The 20786-nt window shown below is 51.8% G+C and overlaps 1 protein-coding gene across 2 annotated transcripts; it reads left to right on the top strand.

The window, feature by feature from the left end:
• Positions 1 to 1805: 1805 nt before the first annotated feature.
• GET4 (guided entry of tail-anchored proteins factor 4) lies at positions 1806 to 20755 on the top strand. Of its 2 annotated transcripts, none has more exons than XM_033095731.1 (9): positions 1806 to 2069; positions 12519 to 12597; positions 12959 to 13040; positions 13446 to 13595; positions 13994 to 14132; positions 15262 to 15402; positions 15532 to 15607; positions 15720 to 15792; positions 19952 to 20755. In XM_033095731.1, the coding sequence occupies exons 1-9, from the start codon at positions 1912 to 1914 to the stop codon at positions 20035 to 20037; spliced, it is 984 nt and encodes a 327-aa protein (XP_032951622.1). In that variant the 5' UTR covers positions 1806 to 1911; the 3' UTR covers positions 20038 to 20755. The 2 variants fall into 2 exon arrangements, with proteins under 2 accessions (XP_032951622.1, XP_032951623.1); XM_033095732.1 differs by lacking the exon at positions 1806 to 2069 and adding an exon at positions 2212 to 2651.
• Positions 20756 to 20786: the final 31 nt, after the last annotated feature.

Genomic DNA, 20786 nt, shown 5'->3' with positions numbered 1-20786 from the left:
AAGAAAAAATGATGGCGCTGACTGGTTTTCTGAAGAGTTTTATGTATATTGCACAACAGTCCTCAAATACACCAAAACTACATACATGTTTTTCACTTTATAATTGGAACTAATGCCTATGCAGTTAAGTTGGATAAAATGTACACAGATGTTTCATATATTACAGGATAAATGTATAAATCAAAATTTCCTATAGAAAACAATTTGGGAGTTGGGGTGGAAATATTTTGAATATTAATTTATTTTTTAAAATGCAAGATAGGACTTTGTGCAATGTATTTTTGTAAATGCTTTTCAAAATATTTGTCTTTGGTAGTGCTTCTTTTGCTGCCACCAAATTGATAAGATGCTATTGAAATGTTTAAATAAAGAGTTTTAATTTTTAAAATGCATGTGATATTTCAGATGAGTAATAAACAGTATATTTCTTTTCTCCGTTTGCTTTGTTTCTGCCCATGGGCCTGTGGGGCAGGGACGACTGGATTTGCTCTTTCTGCCATGTTGTGTGTCACGGACCTAACGGTACCCGTACACAGAGGTCACCCAGCTTTACCCAGATCCCTTGCCTTTCCCAGGGCACCTCCTCTGTAGGGAAGTCTGCTTGGACCACAGACCGGACGAGGAGAAAATTAGGAACCTCAAAGGAACTCCTCAAAGGGTCTCCTCAAAGGAACATTTCCACCATGGGACCTTGTTACTAACAATAGGTGTTGGCACCAGCTCATTTTCCAGCCTTAGCCAGGATCTGTTAACACAGGTTTATGGAATGTCTGCTGTGTGTAGGGCAGAGCTGACAGTCCTTGGTGAGCCCCCTTCTCCAGGAGCCAAGTGGGGGAAGCAGCAGTCAGGAAGGACGGAGCGGCGACGTGGCTGCAGCAGGGCCCTGTCGGGAGGGGCCAGTGGAACAGTGGCGCTGAGTCAGGCCTGGACTGGACGGGCTGCAGACCTGGGGGGCCCCCCGGGTCGTGGGGGGAGAGCAGGGGCTGCCAGGGCACCCTCCGTGCTCCCCGCCCATCTGTTGGTTTTCAGGGACACGCAGCGTTACCAGTTTGCCCTCTGGCCCCAGGTGTGCCTGCGAGGCACAAATGCAGATGCTTTCCGTCCGTTTTTACAGAGGACGGCAGGCACAGTCAACCTGCTTTCTGCAAAGACCAGAAACTTCTCGGAGGTCTAGCAGCAAGGCACTCGCAGCCGACGAATCGGGTCTCCGAGAGCGCACAGGTGCCCCGCGGGTTTACCTGTCGCCGCACATGGACGTGTGTTCCCACTTTCGCCCACACAAGCGATGCTGTCTGAGTCTCCGAAGGGGCCTTCACGCCTGCTTGGGCGCTGAGCTCTCCCGGAAGGAAGCGGAGCCAGTCCCCCAGGGGCGTTGGCCTGAGTCCCCAATCCCGGCCGGTGAGGCCCTGGTTCTGTAATCACCCGGCGGCCCGCGCGCTGACACCACGTGTGCCCTTTAGACCGCGAGAGGTCACAGAAATGGTTAAAACACCGAATTTAAAAGCCGTTAAACATGTCAAAGACGGCTGAGATGGCAGCAGTTACGCTGGGGGCGACCCTCCCGGACGCCCTCGGGCAGGAGGGCTCCGGGCGCGGCCCAGCGCTCCGCCCTCATGTGCCGCCGCCATTGTGGCGTCAGCGCGCTGGCCGCGGTCACGTGGCCTCCCGGCGCCAGGGTTCGCTCGAGGTCACGTGGTCGCCGGCAGGCCGAACCTCCCGCAGTCACGTGGTCTCCCTCCGCAGCCCAACCCCGCGGTCACGTGGCCGCCCGCCGACGCACCGCCCCAACTGCGCGCGACTCCTCGCGGGCCACCGTAGAGGACGTCGGGCTGCCGCCGGGACGGAAGCCGCGAGGCGCTGCCGACCGACCGCGCCTGCGACAGCGTCAGCCCTGCGCGGAGCGCCGGCCCGATGGCGGCGGCGGCAGCGGCGATGGCCGAGCAGGAGAGCGCCCGGAACGGCGCCCGCAACCGCGGCGGCGTCCAGCGCGTGGAGGGCAAGCTGCGCGCCAGCGTGGAGAAGGGCGACTATTACGAGGCGCACCAGATGTACCGGACCCTCTTCTTCAGGTAGCCCTGCGCCCGGCCGACGCCTTCCAGGGCTTTCCGCCCGGCCGCCGAGCGCGGCGCCCCGCCCCCGGCCGCTTCCCATTGGCCGCGCCGCGCCGCCCCGCGTCCCTGTTGGCCGGCGCCGCTGCCAGTCGCCGAGGCGGTCGGAGCGGCGGCCGGGAGGCGGTGGGGCGGAGGGCTGCGGACTTCGGCCGACCCCGGCCCCAGCCCCGGCCTGTCTTTTCCTGGCCCGCCCTGGACTCCGCGGCCCGGCCTCCTCTCCACGTCCGGCGTCTCCTTCCCTCCACCCTCACTTCCCGACCGCGGAGCGGCCCACTGCTGACCCCCGTGGCCGGACCCCCGATGGCCGTGTCCCGTTGGCCGGGCCGGCCGCCTAGACCCCGTCGGGCCTGAGACCCCCACGCGGAGTCTCACGGTCTCCTCCCACGCAGAGTCGGGGGAACTCGGCGTGAGGGTGGCAGCCTGTGCCTTCTGTGGCCCTTGCTCGCGCGCACAGCGTTGTGACTAACGCAGCTATTTTACGCCCCGGGTGTCTGTCGGCGCTGCGCTGGCCACGTGCGGCTGCCGCGCTGCTGGAGCGCGGTGAGTGCAGACGGGGAGCCGGTCCCCGCCCGCGGCGCGCGTGGATTGAACTCCGGGCCTTGTTGGAGCGTGCCCTAGAGAGGCCGCGAGTCCTGGCCGCCTGGGGTACAGCACTGACGCGCTCGTGCGGCTAGTGCTGTAATTCTTAACTGGTTTTTATATGTGTAAGACTTGCCTGTAATGACACACAGTCTGTGACCCTGTAGCGTGCAGGGCAGAAAACCCTGAGAACTTGGGTTTGTTTAACGGTAACCAGAGGATTCAGTGTGTTTTGTGGCGGACTTTTCTTTCTAAACTGCGGAGGAACAGCCCGTGTTTGGGTGTGATGCCCAGGACAGTCTGCTCTGGCCTTTACACCGTTTAGGCCTCGATTTAAATTTTTCCTTAATGGCAAGTCGAATCACTGTCCTGGGAACTCGGCGCTACTTGCTGGTTTGGTTTGAGTTTACCAATTTGTGTTTGAAATAAACGTGGTGCCTTGAGGTGCCTGGTCCGCATCGCGGCCCCGAGGACCAGGTAGCGCTGACCTGATGGACCTCCAAGGAACGAGCCCGCGATGTAAGGCGGCCTTGAGCCCTGACGTGCGCCTTGCGCCCGGCCGCTCGGCCAGCCAGAAGCCTGTGTGGTGGCAGATGTTGCAGTGGCCGGGCCTTGGCCTGCTGCTTGCTGTTCTGGGGATTTGTGCATAAATATTTGCCCCAGTGATTAATCAGCAGGACTGGATCTTCCCAAAGCAAACACGGTGTCCTGGTGTTGAGCCAGTTGTGCAGTCCTTCATGTACGAGCCACGTGACTGTTGATTAGCTTTAGAGTGGCGAGTCTGCGCCCAGCGTGCATTTGATAGGGATTTGAGGGGTGGTGATGAACACGCAGGCTCTGGACCTGCCCACCCTTGACCTGGATTCACATTCCACCTCCGCTCCATGGCCTGGGACCTACGACCCAGGACACCTTGTTGAACCTCTCTGAGCCTTTTCGTCCGCCTGGGTCATTCGGGTTGCTCCTGCAAAGACCTGCCACTGGCCTCCTTGGGGAACGCAGTGGACCGAGTCAACAGTGGCTGTCGTGGTGTCCAGGAGGCCTCACTGAAATAGCCGGGAGTTGTCCCTCTCTTCCAGGGGGCAGTCCACGTTCAGAATCCTCCACGCTGTGTAGCTCCTGGAGAAGTCATATTCACCAAATTACACTAATTTTTTAATGTCTTTCTACAAGTAAATGTATACGTATACTTAGGTTTAAGTACTTACATAAAAGTATAGTTTGATGAGTTTTAACATGTCTATACACCCATGAAACTAGCACCAATCAAGATACTGAAAAGACGCATCCCCTCCAGAAGTATTCTCATCTGCCTTTATAACCACTGGCACCCGTGCACCTCTAGAACTGATAAAGGTGGACTCACGTGGCATACCCTCTTTTTACCTGATATTTTGAATTCACTTGGCATAGTTCTTTCAAGACTCATCCATGTGCGAACCCATCTATTTTCATTGCTGGCCGGTAGTCTGTCCTATGGCTGGACCACAGCATGTTTCCCCTTCACTTCCACAGCGGCTGGAGGAGGACGAGGCAGAAGAAATTGGGCACAGACTGGAGACGTGTGGGCTGCGCGTCCCACAGGGTGGGCGGTCGCTGCCTCCACGGGAGGCTGAGCAGCAGTGTGGCTCTGTCCCTTCGGTGGTGCTGGAGGCAGTGGGCCGTCACCTTGTCTCTTCGACCTTTCTTTCTCCGCCAGGACAAGGATGGAATCCATTTCCTGGCCTGTTGGGTTATTAGTAATCTGTTCAGTCACACACACACACCCCGCTTTTGTGACTGCTTTGCCGGGTGGCCCAGGGCCACCCTCTTCTCCTTGACTGGCCAGCCCTGACTTCACTGAAATGCGGTCTTCCTGCCATCAGGGCCTTTCTGAGATCTGTGTTCACGGTGCATTGTGGCCCCTACCTTGTTAGCCTCTAAAGTCGAAGGAAGATATTTTGAAAAAAAGACTTAAGACACATATTCTCTGCAAGCCTGCGGGTCTGGTGACCTTTTCCTAAAAGAGCATGCCGTGTTCTGGGGTGACCGAGCCCAGCGTCACCGAGCCTTTGTGAGGTGTTGGTTATCACTGAGACTTTTGACGTACCTCTGTCTTCATTTGATGCACACAATTTTTAAAAATCAAATTTATTGAGGCGACACAGGTTAATTATGACGTGTAAATTCCAGGTGTATATTACAATCTGACATCTGTGCGCTCTATAGCGAGCTTACCACCCCAAGTCTAGCCCCCTTCCGTCACCTTACATTTGACCCCCTTTACGCACGCACTTCACCCCCGACCCACTTCTGCTGTGGTAACCACATTCTGTTCTCTGTATCTGTGAGTGTGGTTTTGTTTTATTTGTTCATTTTATTTGTATATTCCACAGATAAATGAGATCATACGGTATTTGTTTTGCTCTGACCTATTTCACGGAGCATAATACTCTCTAGCTCCATCCATGTTGTCACAAATGGCAAGATTTCATTCTTTTTATGGCCGAGCAGTACTCCATTGTGTAAATGTGCCACCTCTTCTTTATCCAGTTGTCTATTGATGGACACCCAGGTTGCTTCCATGTCTTCACTATTGTGAGGGATGCTGCAGTGAACATGGGGGTGCAGACATCTTTTTGAATTAGTGTTTTGGATTTTCTCGGATAAATACCCAGGAGTGGAATTGCTGGGTCATATGGTTCTATTTTCAATTTTTTGAGGAACCTCTGTACTGTTTTCCATTGAGGCTGCACCAATTTGCAATCCCACCAGCAGTGCACGAGGGCTCCCTTTTTCCCACGTCCTTGCCAACGCTTCTTTTGTCTTTTTGATGATGGCCATTCTGACAGGTATGAGGTGACATCTCACTGTGGTTTTATTTGCATTTCACAGTGATGCTGAGCATATATTCATGTGCTCGTCCAGCTCTGTGTCTTCTTTGGGGGAATGCCTATGCAGAACTTCTGCACATTTTTTAATTGGGTTTTTTTGTTGTTGAATTGTATGTGTTCTTTATACTTTTTCCATATCTACCCTTTTCAGAAGTATCACTTGCAAATATCTTCTCCCATTTGGTTGGTTGCCTTTTTGTTTTGTTGACAGGTTCCTTTGCTCTGCAAAAGCATTTTAGTTTGATGGAGTCCCACTTGTCTGTTTTTGTTACCTTTGCTGTTGGAGTCAAATTTACGACAACACCACTGAGCCCAATGTCAAGGAGCTTCGCGCCTGTGTTTTCTTGTGTCCTTTTTTCCATGTTGAGTTAATGTTTTTGTGTGGTGTCAGTCTAGTTTCATTCTTTTGAAGGTGGCTGTCCAGTTTCATATTTACTAAATAGACTGTCCTTTTTCCATTGTATGTTCTTGACTCCTTTGTTGAGAATTAGTTACCTACCTATAAGTGATTTCTTTCTAGGCTCTCTATTCTGTTCCATGGATTCATGTGTGTTTTTCTGCCAATACCATGCTGTTTTGATTATTGTAGTTTTGTAGTATAGTTCAAAGTCAGGAGTGTGATACCTCAGGCTTGGTTCTTTTTTTTTCTCAAGATTGCTTTGGCTATTCAGCATCTTTTGTGGTTCCATACAAATTTTAGGATGATTTGTTCTAGTTCTGTGAAAAATGTCATTGGTATTTTAATAGAGATTGTATTGAATCTATAGATTGCTTTGGGTAGTATGGATATTTTAACGATATTAATTCTTCAAATCCACGAACACTGGATATCCTTCCATTTCTTTGTGTCGTCTTCACTTTCTTTCAACAAGTCTTGTAGTTTTCAGTGTACAGGTTTTTCCACCTCCTTAGTGCAATTTATTCCTAGGAATTTTACTCTTTTTTTGTTGTTGCTGTTGTAAATGGGATGGTTTTCTTCATTGCTCTTTCTGATAGTTCGTTTTAGTGCATAGAAACAAGTGACTTTTGTACATTGATTTTGTACCCTGCAACTTTATTGTATTCATTTATTATTTCCAGTAATTTCTTGGTAGAGTCTTTAGGGTTTTCTATATACAGTACTACCTCATCTGCAAATAGTGAAACTTTTAACTTCTTATGATTTGGATGCCTTTTATTTCCTTTTCTTGCCTGACTGCTCTGGCTAGGACTTCAGTACAGTGTTGAATAACAGAGGTGATGGGGGCATACCTGTCTTGTTCCTGATCTTAGAGGAAAGGCTTTTGGCTTTCCACCATTGAGCATGATGTTAGCTGAGGGTGTGTCATATACATACAGCCTTTGCTATGCTGAGGTACGTTTCCCCAAACCCACTTGCTTGAGAGTTTTTATCATAAATGGATATTGGATTTTGTGAAATGCTTTTTCTCTATCCATTGAGATGATCATATGATTTTCATCCTTCATACGTTAATGTGGTGAATCACATTGATTGATTTGCATGTGGTGAACCATCTTTGCATCCCTGGGATAAGTCCCACTTGACTGTGTTGTCTGATCCTTTTAATGTTATATTCGATTTGTTAGTATTAGGTTGAGGATTTTTGCATCAGTGTTATGTTCATTAGAGATCTAGGCCTGAAATTTGGTGTGTGTGTTGTCTTTGCTTGGGTTTAGTGTCAGGGTTATGCTGGCCTCATAAAATGAATTAGGAAGCATTCCCTTTTCAGTTTTTTGAAAGAGTTTGCGAAGGATCAGTATTAAATCTTTGGTGGGTGCACTATTGAAGCCATCTGGTCCTGGACTTTTGTTTGTTGGGAGGTTTTTGATTACTTTTTCAATCTTCTTACTGGTGATTGGTGTATTTAGGTTTTCTATTTTTTTGTGATTCAGTCTAGAAATGTTTTATGATTCTAAGAATTTGTCCATTTCTTCTGCGTTGTCCAGTTTGGTGTCATATAGCCTTTCATAGTAGTCTTTCATGATCCTTTGTATTTCTTGGTATTCATTATAACTTCTTTCATTTCTGATTTTGTTTGAGTCCTCTCTTTTTTCCTTAGTGAGTCTAGCTAAAGATTTGTCGATTTTGTTTATCTTTGCAAAGAACCAGCTCTTCATTTCATTAATCCTTTCTATTGTCTTTTTAGTCTTTATTTCATTTACTTCCACTCTGATTTTTATTATTTCCTTCCTTCTACTAACTTAGGGCTTTATTTGTTCTTTCTCTAGTTCCCTAAGATGTAATGTTAGATTATATATTTGAGATTTTCTTATTCTTGAGGTAGGCTTGTATTGCTATAAACTTCCCTCTTGATACCTTTTTGGTGTGTTTTATTTTCATTTGTCTCTGTATCTTTTGTTTTTTTCTTTTATTGACTCAATAGTTGTTCTGTAGCATGTTTAATCTCCACATATTTGTGATATTTCCAGCTTTCTTATTGTAGTTGATTTCTAATTTCATATTGTTGTGGTTGGAAAAGATGCTTGGTATTATTTCAGTCTTCTTAAATTTATTGAGACTTGTCTGTCTCCCAACACAGGGTCTGTCTTTGACAATGTTCCATGTGTATGTGAGAAGAATGTGTATTTTGTCACTTTTGGATGGAAAGTTCTGTAAATATCTGTTAAGTCCATTTGGTGTAATGTGTCATTTAGGGCCGATGTTTTCTTACTGACTTTCTGTCTGGATGATCTGTCCATTGGTGTAGGTGGGATCTTAAAGTCTCCTGCTTCTGTCTCTAAGTATGTTAATACTTGAATTAGGTATTTTAGTGCTCTTATGTCGGGTGCATATATATTGTATGTTGTTTCTTCTTGATGGATTGTCCCTTTCTCATAAAGTGTCCATCTGTCTTTCGTTACCTCTTTTGTCTTGAAATCTGTTCCATCTGATACAAGTACGGCTGCACACACTTTCTTCTGGATGCCATTTGCTTGGAGTATCATCTTCTACCCCTTCATTCTGAGCCTGTATTTGTCTTCAGCTGAGATGAGTCTCCTGAAGGCAGCATATAGGTGGGTCTTGTGTTTTAATCAACCCAGCACTCTGTGCCTTTTGATTGGTGAGTTCAGTCCACTTACTTTTAGGGTGATTATTGATACATGAGGACGTATTGCAGCCATTTTATCTTTTGTTTTCTGATTGCTCTGTATCTCTCTTGTCCCTCATGTTTCTGTCTGCTATTTTAGGTTGGTAGTTTTCTGTGATGTTTTTCTCTGTTTCCTCTTTCTTTAAATGTTTCATGTCTCAGCTCTGGATATTTGTTTTGTGGTTACTATGAGGTTTGTATAACATGTTTCATAGATAAAAGAGTTCTTTTTCTTCTGATAGCATCTTATCTTCTTTTGGTTATACAAGTTCTGTTCATTTTCTCCTCCCTTTTTATGTTTTTTTTTTTTGTCACAAATTATTCCTTTTAGGTAGTGCATTTTTTAAAAAGTTAAAGCAGCCATAGTTATTTTTATTGCTTTTTCCTCTTTAACCTTTATGCTGTAATTGTTTAACAAACTATTCTAACTCAAACTTGTAATTTTCTCCTGCTGCCTGTCTGTCACCTTACTTAAAGTTTTGTGTAATTGTGTCTTTTTGTTTCAGGTGACGAACTCTTTTAAACATTTCTTATAATGGAGGTCTTGTGGTGATAAATTTCCCCAGCTTTTGTTTGTCTGGGAAAGCCTTTATTTCTCCTTCATATCTGAAGGATAGCTGCTGGATAGTTTCTGCTGGCTGGTGGTTTCTGCCATTCAGTGTTTTGAATATGTCATTCCACTCCGCACTGGCCTGTAAGGTTGCTGTGGAGAAGTCTGATGACGGCCTCGTGGGGCTCCTGTGTAGATGGCTCTTTTTTCCATGGCAGCCTTCAGAACTCTTTGTCATTAACTTTTGACAGTTTTAAAATAATGCGTGTTTGCGTCGAGATAATTAGTTGTTCTCTTAGCTTCTTGTTCCCGAATTTCTAGCTTCTCCCCTAGGTTTGGGAAATTCTCATTGATTATTTCTTTGACTAGGCCCTCTGTTCCTTTTTCTGTCTCTTCTCCTTCTGGGATACCCAGTATCCTATGTCTCCCTTTCTGATGAAGTCAGATAGTTCTTATAGAATTCTTTCTTTCTTTTTTAAAAAAATTAGTTCCCCTCTTCCACTGGAATCATCTCTGGATTCTGTCTTTGAGCTCGCTGACCTGCCTTTCTGTGATCTGCTCTATTGCCCATACTGTCTAATGCATTCACCTCATTTATTGAGTTCTTCAGCTGCAGAATTTCTGTTTGGTTCTTTTTATAGTTTCAGTCTCTCTGGGAGAATACTCCTTGTGTTCTCTAATGTTATTCCTGAGCTCACCGAGTACCTTTCTGAGGTTTCTTGTATCTCACTGAGTTTCTTCATGACTGCTGTTTTGAATTTTCTATCATTTAGGGCTCTGTCCTCCATGACTCTGAGTTGTCTTCTGAAGAGTTGTCATTTCTCTCTGTGCTACCGTGTTGCCTGGGTTGATGATGCTGCAGGCTGGGCTGTATGTGCTGGCGCATTTGAAGTGGTGAACATTTCTAACTTAGGTGCTGTTTGAATGTAATAGGAGCAGGTCAGCCGGTTGGTAGGTAGACGTCATGCTTTTGTCTTCCAGTAGGTGGCGCTCTAGCACAAGTTTGTGTTTCACCTGCGAACTTGGGGGGTGGGGGTGGGGCATTGCTGTGGTAGTGGGAGTCAGCGCCAGGGTGACTAAGGTGGTGGGTGTCCCCACTGTGTTTGGGCTGCCTGGACCTCGGGGCACCACCACTGTGGTGGGGGGGTATGGCCGGGGGGAGAGCCGGCTTTGCGAGCCTGCTGCGCTGCTGCCTGTTGTGTGGCTTTGGCGTCACTCTGCTGTGACTGCAAGGCCAGGGAGCGAGCTGGGTCCTCGGGTGACGGCCAGGCTGCTGCCTCTTACCCGTCACCGGCATGGTGTGGGGCCGCCCCAGCGCGCATGGTCCTGGTTTGCCGGTGCCCTGTGCACCGTCCTGGTATGCCCACCTTCCAGGGTGCCGCTGGGTCTCAGACGTGCCACTGTGCTGAGCAGGGCAACCCTTGTTGGCTTACAGATGACCCAGTAGCTGTAGGTTCCAGGACATAGACGAAGGGTCTTCCTCCACCTCATGTCCTTTTGAGAATAAGAGCAGAGCAAACAAGTAACTGCGCAGACGCAGTGCCGTGTGTGGGGGGGTGCCGCTGCCATTGGGGGTCGTGGGCTGGCAGGCGGCAGCAGCTCTGGAAGGTGCTGGAGGCTTCTCGCGCTGCAGTTCTCAGCCCCGGGGCCTTGGCGCACACCTCATCCCTGCCCCATCACCCAGAAACGAAATCCCATCTGCTCCCAAAATTCTGCAGTGCAAAAAGAAGCAGGTGGTTTTTTTCTTAGCTGCCTGTCACTGCTTTGTATTTTTCCAGCTTTTCTTGATCTGTGTGTGCTCAGGGGGCTGCCCGCCTGCCCTCCCCGGGCGCCGAGCTCTGAGCGGCTCCATTACCCCAGGGCTGGTTTATGTCCCTGGGGACTTCTCTTCCCTTCGTCTGCTTTTCCAAGAGGTTGCCGTTGCTCACTCAGCTGGAAGCGTCTAGTGTGGTGTCGGGCATGAGCCGAGACAGCTGCTTTGATTATCACTTAAGATAAGTGCCTGCAGGCCTGGGTGCGTCCCTGCAGACGGCAGCACAGGGCCTGTGACCTGCGTGCTTGTCAAGAACACCGGTGGCGCCAGGTTGTGTGCAGGCCTCTTGCACAGGATGACTCTTAGGGTGGCGTGGTTGGTGCGGGGGCACACGTGTGAACATGAGCAGCCGCGGGCTGATGCTTGTCTTTGTTAGGGAGCAGGTTCTTCTCCCCGTCCCACCCCATATGCAGCCATATAGGCCCTCCTGTTGGGGGGCTGTGTCCAGGCCAGCTGGATCCCCTGCTGCTGGCTGGAATGGGGCTGTGTTTGGGGGCGTGGCTGCAGAGCCTTTTTTGAGGAAAAGACCTGGGTGTGGTGAGTGGAACAGCCAGCCTTTGGCATTCCTGCCTGACCAGTCCGTCCGGCCCCAGCAGGAGGCGTTCTGGCCCGAGGCACGTGTGCCATTCACGGTAGTGACCCTTTCTCACGGTCACTGAGGTCACTGTGTGCCCGTGAGTTAAGTGCCCTGGGCAGTGCCCGAGCCTGCAGTAGCCCTGAGCAAGTCTTTGGGGAGCTGTCCCCGCCTACTGGCGCTGTGTCTCAGGCCCAGCTCTGTTCCCCTAGATGGACACTGCCCTCCCTGTCCCGTGCTCTTACCTGCCAGGCTCTGGCTTCTCTGTGCCCGTCCCGCTGTGGCTCAGGAAGCCACCTGTCCCTGCTCCTGTGCTTTGTAAGAAAAGCATTCCGAGCGGGAGAGTGGTGCAGTTCAGAGGGGTGATGGTGCTCCCCAGGCCTCTGCCTCCCATGGGAAGTGAGGAGCGGGGGGACGTAGGAATCAGTGCAGTCACAGTGGATATTGTGCCCCAGTGAGACTCCCTCCTGGAGCTCCTGCTGTCCCTTGTCCCCAGCGTGCAGTTCTGACCTTTGGTCGCCCTGCCTCCATGGCAGGGCCTGCACTTAAAGGTGGGAGTCGTCCCCAGCCTCCACCAGCCCCTTCTGCTGCTCCAGGGAGCCACTGCTTTTGGCCCCTGGCCTGTTAGGATGCTGCTGCAGTGGGCACGGGTCTGCTGGTCCCAAGGCCCGAGTCGCTGACAGCAGGGACTCTGTGCAGGCCAGGGGAGCTGGGTCAGGGGACGTCCCAGCGTGGCACCATTGTTGGCGGAGGTGTGTATGTGTGTCACTATGTGTGCTGTAGAGGTTTTTACAGTGTCTGCTGCGTTCAGCCTCCCACGCTGTAGCTGCCGGGCTCCGTGGAGTTCCCGAGAGGGTCCGTTAGACCAGGGAGCTCAGTGTCGTGTCATTTCGTGGGGAGCTGGGCCTGACCCCTGCCCCCTCTTGCAGGTACATGTCACAGAGCAAGCACGTGGAGGCTCGGGAGCTCATGTGCTCAGGAGCTTTGCTGTTCTTCAGCCATGGCCAGGTGAGCAGCGGGTTTGTCCCTGGGGTCTCCTGCTTGGGGTCTGGGGCTTGCAACCGGAGTGTCCAGGGAGAGACCTGGTGGGCAAGCTCGGGCTGGCCTGCGCGCTGGCCACTCCAGCTGGGAGGGTGTCCTCGAGTCCCAGGGCCTCCGGCACTGTCTGTGGCTGGGGGCTCTGCAGGCCCGGGCCGGAAGTGTCACTTGGGCTGCACTGCTGGTGACCTTGGTGCTCAGAATACTGTCCCTATGTTGGTCTGTGGTGAACGTCTACCTGGAGCCAGAGCGGCCCGGCTGGTTTGCTGTGTGTCCTGAGTGCAGAGCTCTGTCGGTAACTGTGTCATCTTGTCTGTTTCCACATCTGCAGCAAAACAGTGCTGCGGACCTGTCCATGCTGGTGCTGGAGTCACTGGAGAAGGCGGACGTGGGTGTGGCCGATGAGCTGCTGGGTGAGGCTTTGTCCCACGCTCGGGACAGTTTCAGGGCTGGTCTCTCACTGAGCGACTGGCCCCCCCGCACTCCCCCCACGGGAGTCACCGTGCTGTTGTCACACACCTGCTTGCTGCCCGCCCCTTTGGTGAGCGTGCATTTGGGGAAGCCCTTCTTGTGAGCCCCCTGCTGCCAAGTCTGAGGAGGGTCCCACTATGGTTAGTGCTGTGGCTGCCTGCTCTGCAGCCGAGGCCAGCGGGGTGGCCCTGGACAGCACTGGCCTCACGGGGACACAGGGACGTCAGCAGTTGCTTCTCAGTTTTCTTTTGAAGTGGAATAACTCTTCTTATTTAAGTGTTTTCAGATACACCGTGAAGAACTGAAGTGGTAGCGTGTCCCTTTGAGTCTGTTTGTATTGTTTTTAGAAAACCTGGCTAAACTGTTTGGCTTGATGGACCCAAACTCTCCAGAGCGAGTGGCTTTTGTGTCCAGAGCTCTGAAGTGGTCCAGTGGAGGCTCGGGGAAGCTGGGCCACCCCCGGCTGCACCAGCTGCTGGCCCTGACCCTGTGGAAAGGTAGGCCTGCCACGCTGCGCTCCCAGGCCCGGGATGAGGATGGGCTTTGCTCTGTCGGCCTGAGTGTAAATGTCAGCTTCGTCATCGGTCCCCTCTTGATTAAGTCACCTTGCACCCAGAAGAAGCACGTGTGGCAATGGGGGCAGGACGGGGAGGGGAGGGGAGGCGGGTGGCACGCTCATCCCGGCCCCTCCCTTCTCTGTCCGTGTAGGTCGGGGGCCCCCATCAGCCATTTCTTGGGGCTCAGCTGACACACGTGTTGAGGTGGGAACACCAGGCAGCCCAGTCAGGCTGTGTAAGCGGCCCCGGGAGCTGTCTCACTGGACTTGGGACCTGAGGGGGCGAGATGCGGCGGGGGTCGCGGGCCCGCGTCTTCACAGGCTCTTGTCCCCTCGCAGAGCAGAACTATTGTGAGTCCCGGTACCACTTCCTGCACTCCGCGGATGGAGAGGGCTGCGCCAACATGCTGGTGGAGTACTCCACCGCCAGGGGCTTCCGCAGCGAGGTGGACATGTTCGTGGCCCAGGCCGTCCTGCAGTAGGTGCCCTGCGTCGCCCTGTCGGTCCTGGCTCGGGCTCCCCGGGTCCCGGGGCCCCCAGTCTGCTGGCTGAGACACGTGGGAGGATAGACCAAGAAGGTCGCTCAGGTTGCACACACGGGCTGCACGGCCTGCCCTTGTGGCCCCTGCAGCCAAGGCCGAGGCCCCTGGGAGGTTCCAGCTGAGCAGCGTCACGTCAGCGTCCCTCTGTTGCCATCGGTGTTTTGTCTTGTTTTCCCTCATTATCTGCCACTTCTGTGTGGGGGTTTGTAGTGCCGGGCATCTATTTTTTTTTTGTAGGAGTCATGGATTTACTAGGTTTCTAGCAGTGTCTTGGAGCTGTGCTTGTCTTTCCACATGTTTTCTGCATCTAAACATTTCACTGACGTGGGCACTGCCACCAGTGTTTCATTCCCACTGGGCCCTGGGTCTGTTCCCTGAGGCCTCTTGGTCCTGTGTTCTCTTTCCAACAGTTTATCTTGAAAACACCGAGACATACAGCAGGGGCTGTGCAGTGAGCCCAGGCTTCAGCCTGTGTCCCTCCCACAGGGGACACCCCCATCTCAGCCGAGAGAAGTTTATTTCCTCCCACAGACATGCTTTCATGTGGTGGCCGGGTGCTGGGACAGGTGCCAGGCGGTGGGTCGCAGACACCTGTTGTCGCCCAGCACCTCAGCTTTGAGCTCCAACATTAAAAAGGAACTCTGCCCCTGGCTGTGGCATGTGGCACAGACATTGGCCCTGGGCTGGCTTGGCCGGCCTCTTTCTCATGGGTGTCTCTCTGTGCCTTAAAATGTCACGGCCACGGCCCACTCCTCGGCCAGGTCCAGCTGCGAGCAGGACAGCGTCGCGGGGCCTCACACCGCTGGCCCCTGGGCTGGCTGTTCGCACAGGACATACCTGACGTGTGCGGCAGGTGTGCGGAGAACCCCACCATTTCACGCCTGGTGACCTTGGACATGTCAATTGTCCTCCCCTGTCAGGGGTGACACTGCAGGCCTGCCCTGCTCACTGGGCCCTCAGGGAATCCGTGTACCCCCGCCTGCAGTGCCGGGCGGGCACGCGGCCTACCAGCATGGCAGACGACTGGCTTTCTGTACCCGCTTACTAGGGTCTTCTTATCTGCAGGTTTCTCTGTTTGAAAAACAAAAGCAGTGCGTCAGTGGTCTTCACAACATACACACAGAAGCACCCGTCCATCGAGAACGGCCCTCCCTTCGTTCAGCCACTGCTCAACTTTATCTGGTTTCTACTGTTGGCCGTAGATGGGTGAGTTTTTGTGTGCGGGTGTGTATACGGGGGTATGAGTAGGTGTGATGGGGGAGTGTGGGGTGCGGGGTTCCTGTCTGGCCTGCTTGGGGGCCGCTGAGAACCGAGGGCCCCGCGGTGCTGTTCCAGGGGCAAGCTGACAGTGTTCACTGTGCTGTGTGAGCAGTACCAGCCGTCCCTGCGGCGGGACCCCATGTACAACGAGGTGAGTCTGGTGGAACCGAGGGAAATGCTCGATGGAAGGTGGTGGCGGGTGGCAGAGCAGGCCGGTGCCCAGGGCGCCCGCCTCTGCGCGGCTCATGCCCGTTCTCTTCCAGTACCTGGACAGAATAGGACAGCTGTTCTTCGGCGTGCCGCCCAAGCAGACTTCTTCCTACGGAGGCTTGCTCGGTAAGGCCGGGAGAGGGTGGCGCTGCCAGGTTGGGTCACACGGGGTGGGGCGGGGCATCCTGGATGTGCCGGCCCCCACCTCTGTCCGCCCCGAGTTCCTCCCCCCAGCAATCCCCAGCAGGCCTGTCAGTGCCCAGTGAATCACCATCCTGGGCCCCCTCTCGCTGGCCACAGAAGGAGGCCAGGGCTTGCTTTCTTTTGCGTTTTTTACTGTGGTCAAACACACACAGCGTAAAATTTGCCATTTGTACCATTTTAAGTGTCCAGTTCAGGGGCATTAAGCAGATTCGTGTTGTGCAGCCGTCACTTTGTTGTGAAGCCGTCCATCTTCACTTTTCCATCTTCCCAAACAGACACTCTCTCCTCCCCCAGCCCCTCCCCGACCCTCCTACTCTCTGTCTCTGTGAATGTGACCCCTAGGTCCTCATGTCAGTGGGATCACACAGTGTGTCCTTTGTGACTGGCTGGTTTCACTGGTTTCATCAGCGCAGTGTCCTCAGGGTCCGTCCACGCTGTAGCAGGTGTCAGTGTCCTCCCTTGTAAGGCCGAGTAATGTCTACTGTGTGACTGGACCGCATTTGTCTGTCATTCACCCGTCAGTGGACACCGGGCTGCTCCCGCCTCCTGGCGCCTGTGCACAGCGCTGCTGTGGACGTGGGGTGCAGGTATCTTTGAGACCCCGCTTCCGGTTCTTTTGGGCGCAGACCCAGGAGTGGAATCGCTGGGTCACATGGTGGTTCTGTGTTTAATTATTTGAGGACCCTCCACGCTGTCCCCCACGGCAGCTGCACCGTTTCACGTCCCACCAGTGTGCACAGGGCTCCATTTCTCCACGTCCTCATCGGCACTTGTTTCTGGCGCTGGGGTTGCAGCCACCCCAGTGGGTGTGCGGTGGCCTCTGGTCGTCATCCCCGTTTCCCTCGTGCTCGGGGTGATGCGCCCTTGTCACGGGCTCCTTGGCCATTCGTGAATCTATACATCTGTTCAAATCATTTGCCTATTTTTGACTTGGGTTTGTTTCAGGAGTTCTCTACGTATCCTGGATATAATCCGTCATCAGATACACCGTTTGCAAATATTTTCTCCCATTCTGTATGGTACCCTTTTTTGTCTAAGAATTTATTTTTTTAAAGTAGTTTTAGGTTCAGAGAAACTTGAGAGGAAGATGCAGCGATCTCCCGTATGCTGCTTGCCCCACGCATACAGCCTCCCGTTAGCACCCCCAAGTGGTGCACTTGTTACCATGGAGCCCACACAGACATGTCATGAGCTAGAGCCCACAGGTGACGTTAGGGTCACTCTGGGTGTCGCGTTCTGTGGATCTGGACTGATGTGCAGTGACACCTGTCAACCGCGACAATGTCACAGAGCAGTTTCTTGCCCTAAATACCCTCTGCTCCCCGTGTACACCTTCTCCACCCCCAGTGTCTGTATTGCTGGGGTCTTTTGACACACAAATTTTAAAAGTTTTCATGAATTCCAGTTTGTCTATTTTTTTGATTCCTGTTCCTTTCATGTCATATCCAAGAATTCACTGCCAAATCCAGTGTCATGAAATTTTTGCCCTTTATTGTTTTCTAACAGTTTTATAGTTTTAAGTCTTACATTCAAAGCTTTAAAACATTTTGGGTTATTTTTTTGTATAGGTATATCATTTGACCGGATGTGTGCGAGTTAATTTCTGGGCTCCATTCTCTTCTATATATGTCTATTCTCTATGTGTCTCTTTATGCCAATACACACCATTTTGATTACTGCAGCTTTATAATAAGGTTTGAAATCAGGAAGTATGAGTCCTTTAGCTTCGTTCTTCTTTTTCAAGATTGTTTTGGCTATTTGGGATCCTTTGAGATTCCATATGAATTTTAGGATGAGGTTTTTTTTGCAAAAAACGTTGGGAATTTGAGAGGGATTGCATTGACTCTGTAGGTCACTTTAGGCAGTATTGACATTTTAACAGTTTGTAAGTCTCCCAATCCGTGAACACAGGATGTTTGCATTTTCTTATGTTGTCTTTAATGTCTTCCAGCGATGTTTTGTAGTTTTCATTGTATAGTTTTCACCTCCTTAGTTAACTCAAATACCGTGTTTTTGATGCTATTGTAACCGGAATTGTTTTTGTAAATCCCTTTTCAGGTTTGTTCATTGTGTATAGAAATGCAGCTGATTTTTGCTTGTTGATATTGTATCTTTCACCTTTGCCGACTTCATTTATTAGTCCTAACAGTTTTTAAATGGGATCTTTAGGATTTTCTATATATGAGGTCTGTGAATAGAGACAGCTTTACTTCTCCCTTCCGATTCGGATGCCTTTTATTTCTTGTTCTTGCCTGACTGCTCTGGCTAGGACTTCAGTACAGTGTTGGATAATAGCGGTGATGGGAGTTGGTGGCCTTGTTCCTGATCTTAGAGGGAAAGCTTCAGCTTTTCACCACTGAGTGTGATGTTAGCTGAGGGCTTGTCATATGTGGCTCTTATCATGTGGTCGTTTCCTTCTATTCCTAGTTTGTTGAGTGGCTTTATGAAAGTCTTGGATTTTGTTACGTGCTCTTTGTGCATCAGTCGAGATGATCATGGTGCCCCTCCCCCCATTCTGTTAATGTAGTGTGTTACATTGATCAATTTTCATATGTGGAAACATCCTTGCATTCCAGGAATAAATCCTACTTGATTATGATGTGTAATCCTTTTACTATGCAGCTGAATTATGTTCGCTAGTATTTTGTTGAGGATTTTGTATTGATATTCATGAGGGATGTTGGTCTGTAGTTTCCTTTTTCTTGTAGTGTCTTGTCCGACTTTGGTATCAGGGTTATGCTGGCCTCGTAGGTGAGGTAGGGTTTCCCTCCTTTCAGTTTCACGCAGAAGTCTGAGAAGGATCTGTGTTAGTTCTTTAAGTGTTTAGTTCTCGGCCTTTCTTTGTTGGGAGATTTTTGATTGCTGATTCAGCGTCTGTATTCACTGCATCTGTTCAGACTGTGGTGTTTGTGATTTAGTCCTGGTGGGTGTTGGAGGCCAGGTCCTCTCCCCACTTCCTTCCCCACCTCGTGGGCTGTCTGTAGAGTTCTGACAGGAAAGGGTGCCCTCCACTGGGCAGGGACCAGGCCAACCCTCCACTGAAAGGTGGTTTTTATAATCCTGACTGGTAGGTTTTGTTATGAATAATAGGTAAGTCATAGTTCACAGGCCGTGCCCTGGCCCCCTCCTCGCAGGGCCAGGCAGGGTGCAGGTCTCCTCAGCTTCCTTCTGGAGATAATTTTGCAGAGCCACAGCACCATGCTGTGCACTGACTACCCTCGTGCTTTCTGGTGCTGCTGCTGGGCTGCTCTAGGTGACACAGCCGTACGTCCCGGTGGGGCTGGTCCCACAGAGCTTGGAACAGGGAGCTGCTGCAGTAAGTGCCGCCTGCACCAGAGTCCCGATGGCGCCCAGTGGAAAGGCTTTCCTGTCTGAGACCGAAAGGCTGCGCGCCTTAAACGCAGTCTGGGTGTTGGTTTGTCCACGTAGCTGTCCACGTCCCACCAGCCGCCCTGCGCTTGTCCCCAGCTCACCCGGCCTCGGCGGGGTCTCTGGCATCACTCCGGGTCTCGTGACTTTTCCCTCAGAAACTGAGCGCTGCTCTCGCTCTCCCCAGGTGTGTGTGGGCAGGAAAGGGTTTCTACCTGCACACCGTCCCCACGTGTTCCTGATCTCTGTGGCTTAAAGGGCTTTTAAACTTGGATTTTGTGTTGCCATTATGGTTGCTCTTTGGATAAAAACTAGGAGAGTCGAAAGGAAAGGTGTCAGTGGTGACAGCACCCGGAGGATGGCCCTGGAAACTGGCGCGTGTGAGTTCCTGTGACGTTGAGTTCACACGCGTGTGCTCCGTAGCCCCACTCTGGTCTTTGGTGACATCGGCCTAGTGATAGCTCTTCTGACTTCTCCGGTGGCTGTGCCGTGTCCCCTCTGAGGGGCACCTTGGGCCTTTCCCCACCGTCAGGACCCGCCGTGAACTCCCTGGCTGTGCCTTTGTGTCCTCCTGGGGTTCCTTTGGGGAGACCGCCGCTGTGGGGCTCCTGGGACTGGAGCGTGTCCGTGGGGCGTGGCCCCGCGGCAGGTGGGGGCTGGGGCGGGGAGCGGCCGGCTGAGTGGCCCCTGACGCGCCCGCGTGTGCTTCCAGGGAACCTTCTCAGCAGCCTCATGGGCTCCTCGGAGCAGGAGGGCGAGGACAGTCAGGACGACAGCAGCCCCATCGAGCTTGACTGACGCCGCCCGCCTGCACCTGCATGAGGACGCCCTGGGGCGCGGCGGGCGGGCGGCCGCGGGTCCTGAGGCTGCCGCGCTCGGCTGGCGTGTTTGTGCGCCCCGCCGCGTGGCCCTGCCGTGCGCCTCAGCTCGACCCACAATAAAGCACAGGCTCGTGCCACCACCCTTTCCCAGTCCTCTGTCTCTGGTTTGCTTTGGGGGGGGCCGTGGGCTTGCAGGCCCGTCCCAGACCGAGTGGGGAGCGGCTGCCCTCAGGCCGAAGCCACGGAGAGGTCCTGCGGTGGCCCCGCCCCCCAGTGTCCTGGACAGTGCCTGGGCGCCACCCCGTGCCAAATCCCGGGAGCCACGCCTGTTGCCGCGCGCACGGCATGTGCAGTGGCGTCTTGCAAAGGGAGCTGTAGGGCTGCCCACCTTCGTGATGCAATATTTATTTCACTGGGTGAGACCCTCTGACCTGACGGTGTAGGTTTTCACCAAATAACCAGTCCAGGAACGAGCTCCTCTGCCCCATCTCACTGATGCTACGTCAGAAGTTCCCAGGATACTTACAAAAGGGGACACACTTTATTTTTTCACAATTAAAATAAGTTGTAGATTCATACAGTGATCATGCATGGGAAGGAGTGAAGTATGCAATTCTGTTTACTGTAAAAATGGAGTTTAAAGGAAGGTTTGTGTTAATTGTTAAGTTTAAATAAATCCTTTATACTGGGCTTGGCACAGTGGTCCTTTCTGCGTGAGCTCCTGGG

The sequence above is a fragment of the Rhinolophus ferrumequinum genome, chromosome 24 (assembly GCF_004115265.2).
Source record: "Rhinolophus ferrumequinum isolate MPI-CBG mRhiFer1 chromosome 24, mRhiFer1_v1.p, whole genome shotgun sequence".
Taxonomy (NCBI): domain Eukaryota; kingdom Metazoa; phylum Chordata; class Mammalia; order Chiroptera; family Rhinolophidae; genus Rhinolophus; species Rhinolophus ferrumequinum.
This window is presented reverse-complemented; position numbering and strand designations above follow the sequence as displayed.

Excerpts from the sequence above, each read along its gene's own strand:
- GET4 (XM_033095731.1), top strand. The coding sequence starts at position 1,912 with ATGGCGGCGGCGGCAGCGGCGATGGCCGAGCAGGAGAGCGCCCGGAAC. Across the intron at positions 12,598-12,958 it reads TGTTCTTCAGCCATGGCCAG|CAAAACAGTGCTGCGGACCT; the intron begins GTGAGCAGCGGG and ends CCACATCTGCAG. Across the intron at positions 15,608-15,719 it reads GGGACCCCATGTACAACGAG|TACCTGGACAGAATAGGACA; the intron begins GTGAGTCTGGTG and ends GTTCTCTTCCAG.